General features: G+C 52.5%; 1 protein-coding gene across 1 annotated transcript; it reads left to right on the top strand.

The window, feature by feature from the left end:
• The first annotated feature begins 1045 nt into the window (after positions 1-1045).
• egr3 (early growth response 3) lies at positions 1046-5264 on the top strand. The gene is made up of 2 exons (XM_043681700.2): positions 1046-1684; positions 3767-5264. The coding sequence occupies exons 1-2, from the start codon at positions 1531-1533 to the stop codon at positions 4951-4953; spliced, it is 1341 nt and encodes a 446-aa protein (XP_043537635.2). The 5' UTR covers positions 1046-1530; the 3' UTR covers positions 4954-5264.
• The last annotated feature ends 4056 nt before the right edge of the window (positions 5265-9320 follow it).

Raw genomic sequence — 9320 nt, 5'->3', positions numbered from 1 at the left:
TTGTGTGATTGTCCCCATCAGTGGGTTCAAGTTGAATAGGAAAGGTTTGGAGGGATATGGGCCGGGTGCTGGCAGGTGGGACTAGATTGGGTTGGGATATCTGGTCGGCATGGACGGGTTGGACCGAAGGGTCTGTTTCCGTGCTGTACATCTCTATGACTCCAAGCAGAGTTTCAAATTGCTATCCCTGAGATATGGCCTGGAGAGAGAATGGGAAATCAATTGACAAACACCAATTGTTACTTTCAAATCAGGAAGTGGATTGTGTGTGTGTATGTGTTGTTTTTGTAAAGTGTTGTATTTTCCTATTCGAGCGAGCGATTGTGAAGAGAGAGAGAGAGAGAGAGAGTAAGGCCACAAGTAACCATTACGTCGCTGCTTTTTAAGGATGTGGGTTCCGATCAGACAGTATTTTCCGGCGACGGAAAGACACACGCGCGCCGGAAAATGAGCCAAATTTGGACGGGGAGTGCCGTGACGCCAGTTGCCTTTGCCCTAATATGGAGTTCCAGTGCACACGGAGATGGGAAGCGAGCCCAGCTCCAAGTGCAAACACACTGCCTTCCCCATCCACGAGATTTCCGCTCCCCAGGGAGCTGGGGGGGTGGGGGGGGAGGGGAGAGAGCTGGGGAGGGGAGATGGGGGGGGGGGGGGGGGTTGCTGTGGGGAAGGGGATATGTCAGACTGCCCTTGAGTCTCACCACACACACACACACACACACACCCATAGCTTCTCAACCCCTTGTGCAGGGAGCTGCTGGATTGTGCTATATTGTTTTTTGCTGGGGTGGGGGGGGGTGGGGAGGGGGTTTGGAGAAGGGGTTGCTCCCCGCCACCACCCCCCCCCCCCTCCCTGTGCCTGCCTCTCTGTGTGTGTGTGTGTATCTCAGTGTGTGTCAGCCCCAGCATCTGACAGCAAGTGCGTTTCCAGGCGGCGACGTCAGCGAGCTGAGCTCCTGTTCGATGTCCATGTAAGGGCATCTACGTCACGGTGCTTTCCTCGGCCGCCTATATAGCGAGCCGGGGCACCGCGATTCACGGGCAGACCAGTCAGTGTGGTATTGCAAGCTCTCTCTCTCTCTCTCCCTCCTCCTCCCTCTCTCCCCCATCTCTCTCCATCTCTCTCTGTGTATGTGTTGTCATCAAGAGACAAGAAGACTGAAATACAATGGGTTTGTCTCTGTGTACATCCCCTCTGTGACTACAGCCTGCTCCACCTGCTGCTTGTGGGGCTCTCTCGGTTTTGTTGTTGTTGCAAGGATTTGCCTTGGCGGATTTTGCTCCTGTCTTCTCCTCAGGATTATAAAAAAAACACATCACACTACAGCAACAACCACCCCCGTCCGCCTCCCTCGCACATTCCCCCCCCCCCCTTCCCCAGCCTGGAGAGGACAGCAGCAGGAATCTCTCTTCTACCTCAGTCTCGATATGGGCATGTGTTTATAGATCCCTCGATGTGATCTGGGACTGTGTGATTTTTATTTTGCTGGAGAAGGGGATCGCCAGTCAGCCAGCTCTCTGCGCTCTGCTATGACCGGGAAGCTAGTGGAGAAGACCATGAGCAGTCTGCTAAACACCCTGCAGGATACTATCTACCCCGAGGATGAGATCGTGTCCGCCGCGCCAACTTCCATGAACATTTTTAACTCGGACGCCGGCGGCGCGTACGGCCAGATGAGTGCAGGTAAGACATTGGATTCCCCCAGGGCTCCTGGCCTGGCTGATCTCCTATTCTCGCTCGGTGCTGTGGAGAAAGTTGACATCCTGCGGGTTTTTCTGTGCGCGTCGAACCCAGGGTCAGAGGGCTCCTGTGTGCTCTGAAATGAGCCAAGGGACAGAGTGTGGTCCAGGGATTAGACTCGGTGCACGGAGTTGTTTGACCGTGCCTTGCAGGATGTGGGCTGTGTAGGATTTTGTGTTGTTGACAATGTTTCTGGAGCCCGGTATGTCCCAATAATCAATGATGAAGGCGAGGGAGGGACGGGGCGAGGGGTCGATTGAATAAACCGCTGAATTAACGCACCTCGCCTCCAGGTTAAAACGGTGATGTTACACACTGTGGAGATTGCGGGGGAGAGAGAGAAAGAGAGAGAGAGACAGCTGCCAGGGACTGACAAGTGCTGTCCACAATGTGCTCGGACTTTCCCCCCTGACCCCCCGCTCTGTGTGTGTGTGTGTGTGGAGAGAGTTCAGGGCTGGATGCAGAAAGCGGCCGCTGCTTTATTCACTCCGTGTGTTTACCTGCTGGATGTGCGGCCGTCAATTTGCAGAGAGAAAATAAAACGCAGATTTCTCCAGCTGGCACAAACCCTGACCCTGTCACACACACACACACACACACACACACCCCTCCCCTTCCCAGCGGCCTGGGATCCCGGCTCTCACAGTTGCGGTCGAGCCTCCTTGTTGGCTTGTTCGGTCCCCTTTTTGGATTACGGTCCATCAGCTGTTCAACTAACTGTGCAAAGTGTAGGCAACATGTCAGCAACACCTCCACACACACACACATACACTCACACACACCATCATACACACACACACAATCTCACACACACACAGACACACTCCCACACACACAATCTCTCACACACACAGACACATTCCCACACACACATCGACACACACACTGGGCACAGGCAGACAGACATACCCACACACACCATCATACACACACACACAAAATCACACGCACACACAGGCCACAGACTGACACACACACCATCGACACACACACAGACACACTCCCACACACACTCCCACACACACACAATCTCACACACACAGACACACTCCCACACACACACAATCTCACACACACACAGACACACTCCCACACACACATAGACACACACACTGGGCACAGGCAGACAGACATACCCACACACACCATCATACACACACACACAAAATCACACGCACACACAGGCCACAGACTGACACACACACCATCGACACACACACAGACACACTCCCACACACACTCCCACACACACACAATCTCACACACACAGACACACTCCCACACACACACAATCTCACACACACACAGACACACTCCCACACACACATAGACACACACACTGGGCACAGGCAGACAGACAAACCCACACACACCATCATACACACACACACAAAATCACACACACACATACGCACACACAGGCCACAGACTGACACACACAGACACACACACCATCATAAACACACACAGACACACTCCCACACACACAGACACACTCCCACACACACACCATCATAAACACACATGTACTATCACACACTGACACGATGACAAACATACACATTCTCACATTACTCTAACACATACAAACATATACACACCCCACATAAAAACTAGCATAAACACACAGACATCCTCACATTTAAACACACCATCACAAATACTCCCACACACAAAACATAGTCAAACACACGCGCATACACACATGACTCTCTCAGACTCAGACACACCCTCACACCACACACATGTGCAGAGACACATGTGCTCCCAAACAGTGGTAACTTGAGGAGACAGGGATGGATGAGTATTGGGGTCAAGATGAGTGTGGTGCTGCAAAAGCACAGCAAGTCAGGCAGCATCCGAGGAGCAGGAGAGTCGATGTTTCCGGAAAAAACATCAGGAATGAGTATTGTCCCGAGGGATTGTGCGATTGGGTTTAAAGAGCTGAACTATGGTGTGTTGTTGGGAGTAGCACAATGCCCTGGCTGAGGGATTGATGTGCAATGTTATTGTTCCCCTCCTCAGATGGACTGATGGACGTGGCGATGGACAAAGGGAGTCAGGAGCTTTCCTACCCTCACACCTTCCAGCACCCGAGCCGGGGCCAGGGGCTCACCTACTTGGGCAAGTTTGCTTTCGACTCTCCGCCCGGCGGCCCGCTGGGCGGCTCGAACTGGTGCCCGGAGAACATCATTAACCTGGCGGGCATCTTCGGGGTGTCACACTCGCCGGTGAGCAGCAGTGGCGCCGGCGGCAGTAACACGCAGGGGCCCGGGGCATGCCCGTTGCTGCCGCCGGCTCAGGGAGACTTGGAGCCGCTGTATGAGGCTCAGCAGCAGCAGCAAGCGGGCAGCTCGTTCCCACAGTGCGGGGAGATGTACCCAGAGGCGGTGTACCACCCTCAGGGTAACCCGGTGAGCAGCGGCAGCAACAGCAGTAGCAGCAGTACGACTTCGGTGAACCTGTACTCCGCTCAGGACTGCCACAGCAAGGAGAGTGGCGGGAGCAGCAACCTGTTCTCTGTTATCCCGGATTATAACCTGTTCCAGCAACACCACCATCACCACCATCACCACCAGCACCACCAGCACCACCATCCTCACCACCACCACCAGCAGCACCAGGAGCTGCACAACCTCCCAGCTGCTGTGGAACCCATCCGGATCCCCCCACCTCTCACCCCCCTCACCACTATCAAGGCGTACACTGACTCCAAGCAGCTGCCCAGCAGCTACAGCCCCCACCCAGGACCCCCGCCTCCGCTCAGCCTGAAACCCATCCGGCCCAGGAAGTACCCGAACCGGCCGAGCAAGACCCCGGTCCACGAGAGGCCTCACGCGTGTCCGGCGGAGGGCTGTGACCGCCGCTTCTCTCGCTCGGACGAGCTGACCCGGCACTTACGCATCCACACCGGCCACAAGCCGTTCCAGTGCCGAATCTGTATGAGGAGCTTCAGCCGCAGTGACCACTTGACCACCCACATCCGCACCCACACCGGTGAGAAACCTTTCTCGTGTGACTTCTGCGGCCGCAAGTTCGCGCGGAGCGACGAGCGCAAGAGACACGCCAAGATCCACCTGAAACAGAAGGAGAAAAGGCTGGAGAAGACAGCAGCAGCAGCAGCAGCAGCAGCGCCGGGGGTGGGGGTCGGGGGCTCTGTAACCACTACCCCTCCTGTCCCTCCCCACACTCCAGTCTCCAGCTGTGCCTAAGGACAGACCCGTCATAGCACAGCTTCAAGGCACTGCGCTGGGTTTGGGGGTGGGGGAGGGGGGGGGGGGAGATCTCTGTGCATCCCCATCCAACCCAACCCTTCCCCCCTCTCTCCCCTTCCCCATCCCTTCCCCTCTCTCCCCTCCTCACCCTTAACCCCTCTCTCCCCTTCCCCAACCCTTCACCCCTCTCTCCCCTTCCCCAACCCTTCCCCTCTCTCCCCCTCCCCACCCTTCCCCCCTCTCTCCCCTTCCCCATCCCTTCCCCTCTCTCCCCTCCCCACCCTTCCCCCCTCTCTCCCCTTCCCCACCCCTTCCCCTCTCTCCCCCCCACCCTTAACCCCTCTCTCCCCTTCCCCAACCCTTCACCCCTCTCTCCCCTTCCCCAACCCTTCACCCCTCTCTCCCCTTCCCCACCCTTCCCCCCTCTCCCCCTCCCCACCCTTCCCCCTCTCTCCCCTTCCCCACCCCTTCCCCCTCTCTCCCTTTCCCCATCCCTTCCCCTCTCTCCCCTCCCCCTCTCTCCCCTCCCCACCCCTTCCCCCTCTCTCCCTTTCCCCATCCCTTCCCCTCTCTCCCCTCCCCCTCTCTCCCCCTCCTCACCCCTTTCCCTCTCTCCCTTTCCCCACCCCTTCCCCTCTCTCCCCCTCCCCACCTTTTTCCCCTCTCTCCCCTTCCTCACACTCTCCCCTTCCCCCTCTTTCCCCTTGCCCCCTCTCTCCCCTTCCCCCTCTCTCTCCTTGCCCCCTCTCTCCCCTTCCCCACTCTCTCCCCTTGCCCCCTCTCTCCCCTTCCCCACTGCACAGGATGTGCGACCCACTGGCCTCTGAGCTGGCACTGGGAGTCAGGAGGAGTGTACTGCACGGCTCTCAGTTTGACCGTTGGATATTCGTGGACAAGGAGGACCAACAAACATCACCCCCACCCCACCCCAAACCCCTCCCCAGCCCGATCTCACCGAGAGGAAGCTAGCACTTTGGACAGTTTCCTGTGCTCACCCAGGCAGGTTTGGGGTATCAGGGAGCACAGTTACCTCTTTGTAAAATGTACTGCCCACGGGGCACCGACAAGACTCCGGCCATTTCGCCTCTTACCTTTTCAAAGGTAAAAGATAAACTGCCTGGGACCCCCTCCCCCTCACAGTTTGCACAATTTGCTCAATGTTTCCTCCCTCCCACTTTCCTCGGGAGGCTGTCAGAGATAAGGGGAACAAAGCGTTGCTGGCCAAACCATCCGAAGGGACAACTCAGCATCCGCATCACCATCACCATCGCACACACACATGGAGGAAAGGACACTTTGCAAAGGACAGTCAAAGTGCGCCTGGTCACGTTGGGCAGTGGGAGGAGCTAGCAGACACCCTGCAGCCTCCTCTCCACCCGTGTCCCTGTGGGTTGACCACTGCGTGTCTGTGTCTGTGTCTCTGTGTGTGTGTGTTTGCACTGCCCTTGTACACGGACACCAGGCTGGGAGTGCACGCTCCATCCGCATAATCGCAGCTACCTGTACACGCCGAACTTGTGTTTAATCCCCTCCTCCCCCCGTTTCTCCCCGCCTTTCAGTTTTCTTGAGGGAAATTACAGAGGAGCACTTCCGCACCTTGACTGAGCACTCCCAGTCATTAATGTTAAAGCATGCCAATGCACGCTAACATTTCTTTCCTTGGAAACTGCGCGCTACAACAAGAAGAAGAAAAGTTTGAAGCTGTTCTTTCATGGCAGACAGAATGTTCTCGTTAGTTTTTTGCTCTTTCCAGTTTTTAATGTCTGCATGTGAACCTTGTTATGTCAGACATGGGATCAAAAGTGGTTTGATATCTCCAGTCGAAAGAAACCTGTGAGAAATGCTTTTTTGGGGAAGATTTTTGCATACAGTATTTTGAACAAAGATGTAATTCTATTTTGTGGCGTTATTTTTAAGATGTTATCGTACCTTATAATAAGGTGCATTGCTTGATTTTGTGAAGAGATGGTGATTTCTCACCGATATTCCCATTGGCTTCTTGTCTATTGTAATGCAAATACTGTAATTTAGTTCAAGTATCGCCATTTGAAAGATACCTAATGTATTGTTGTACCATTTGCACTGTGGGCAAATGTTGAAACATAAATATATTGTGTTTGCTGAGATAAGTCCCTCCGCGTTTTATTGACCGACGACGCGAACTTGAGGCCCTCTCCCTCCCCCCCCCCCGCTTTACTCCGCCTGACCGCCTGTTTGAGACCAAACACCCCCCTCCCCCAAAAAAAATATAGAACTGCAAATGCTGGAAATCTGAAACAAACAGAGACATTTCTGGAGAAACTCGGCAAGTCTGGCAGCATCGGTGGAGAGAAAGACAGAGTCGGTGTTTCGGGTCTAGTGACCCTTCCTCAGAATGCTGCCGGACCGGCTGAGTTTTTCTTGTAGTTTCTGTTTCAGAACCTGATGCAAGTCTTTAACGATTGTGAAGAGGTTTGAGAGAGTTCTCTCCACTCTGGAAGATCAGAACCGGGGATCACAGAGTCAAACAGCAGGGAAACAGACCCTTCTGCCCAACCAGTCTAAGCCAACCATAATCCCAAACTAAACTCATCCCACCTGCCTGTGCTTGACCCATATCATATGCTTCGCCAAATGCATCGTGAATAATAACAGATACATCCCAAATAGATGCAACAGGAAATTTGACCCAATCATTTAACGTATGGATTGAAGGGAATCCCTGGGGAAAAACAAGGGCTGAATCAGGAGAGGGAATAGCAAACCCACTGAGAGAGTGGGTTTCCTCTGGGTGCTCTGGTTTCCTCCCACAATCCAAAGATGTGCAGGTTAGGGTGAATTGGCTGTGCTAAATTGTCCATAGTGTCCAGGGATGTGGAGGTTAGGTGCATTAGTCATGGAAAATGGAGAATTGTAGGGAAGGGGAATAGGTCAGGTTGGGATACTCTTCAGATGGTCGGTGTGGACTTGTTGGGCCAATGGAGGGATTCTATGATTTTTTGAAACCGGATGGGGAGGCTTGTATTCATAGAATCCATGCATCTTGCATGCTACGTAGAAGTCTGAATGAACTAGCTGGATTGAAAAACCCCTCCCGGTTCACCGTAATCCCACGGAGTCAATCTTTCAGCTCAGAAATAGGCTCTGTATTTCCAACTCTGGGAATCTTTAATTGTTCTGTAAAGGAAGACCTGAATGAGAAGGTTTAAACATGGTGCTGAAAGGGGGCAGGGAAACATTCACCAATGTTTACACCGTGAAAATATCACAGTTCTTTTAACGAACCATCATTCAGGTATTGAATAAAAATGTAAGACATTTGAACAGAGATAGGAAATTCAGCTCCTCCACTCAAAGCAATCATCGCTGGCCTCACGCCCATCTCAACTCCATTTTCCTGCCTGCTCTCCATAACCCTTTAACCTGTTATTAATTAAAGACCTGTCTATCTCTTCCTTAATAGTCCCAGCATCCACCACACTCTGGGATAGTGAATTCCACACATTCAGGACCATTTCAGAGAAGTTATTTCTGCATATCTCTTTTTTTAAAAAAAAAAATCTGCTATCCCTTATCCTAAAAGTATCACCTGCTGTTCTAGATTCTCCCACCAAGCTATACAGATGTACAGCACAGAAACAGACCCTTCGGTTCCACACGTCCATGTGACCAGATATCTTAAATTAAACTAATCCCATTTACTAGGACTTGGCCCATATCCCTTGAAACCCTTCATTTTCACATATCCATCCAGATGCCTTTTAAATGTTGTAATTGTACCAGCCTCCACTACTTCCTCTGGCAGCTCATTCCAGACGCGTGTGTGAAAAAGTTGCTCCTTTGGTCCATTTTACATCTTCCCCCTCTCACCTTAAATCTATGCCTTCTAGTTCTGGACTCCCCCACACACATGTCTATTTACCCTATCCACGTTCCTCTATAAGGTCACCCCTCAGCCTCCAGCACTCCAGGGAAAACAGCCCCAGCCTCTCCCTGTGGCCCAAACCCTCCAACCCTGGCAACATCCCTGTAAATCCTTTCTGCACCTTTCAAGTTGAACAAGAGACTTTTCACATGAGATCTTCTCTCCTTCTGCTAAGCTCCAGACAGTCTGAGCCTAAACTGCTCAGCCTCTCTTCATAAGACAAAACCATCACCTCTGGAATCAACCCAATGAATTCATTGACGATCTATGAAAATATTTGGAATGCTATTAATAATTCAATGTGTGTTCTGACAAACTAAATAAATTACATAGAGGTTGGAGCATTGGAAAATCTGGGTGAATCCTCAATACTCCAAATTTCCTCAATAAGGAAAGTATACAATCATTGTCTAAATATGTAAATACCCAGGCCAGCTGGATGTGAATTCTCTCAAACATT

The sequence above is a fragment of the Chiloscyllium plagiosum genome, unplaced genomic scaffold (assembly GCF_037043375.1).
Source record: "Chiloscyllium plagiosum isolate Xiang-an unplaced genomic scaffold, Cpla_swu_hap1 HiC_scaffold_48, whole genome shotgun sequence".
NCBI classification, from domain to species: Eukaryota; Metazoa; Chordata; class Chondrichthyes; order Orectolobiformes; family Hemiscylliidae; genus Chiloscyllium; species Chiloscyllium plagiosum.
This window is presented reverse-complemented; position numbering and strand designations above follow the sequence as displayed.

Bases quoted from the DNA above. Each gene is read 5' to 3' on its own strand.
- egr3 (XM_043681700.2), top strand. From the start codon at position 1,531: ATGACCGGGAAGCTAGTGGAGAAGACCATGAGCAGTCTGCTAAACACC. The intron at 1,685-3,766 runs GTAAGACATTGG...TCCCCTCCTCAG, and splicing joins GTACGGCCAGATGAGTGCAG to ATGGACTGATGGACGTGGCG.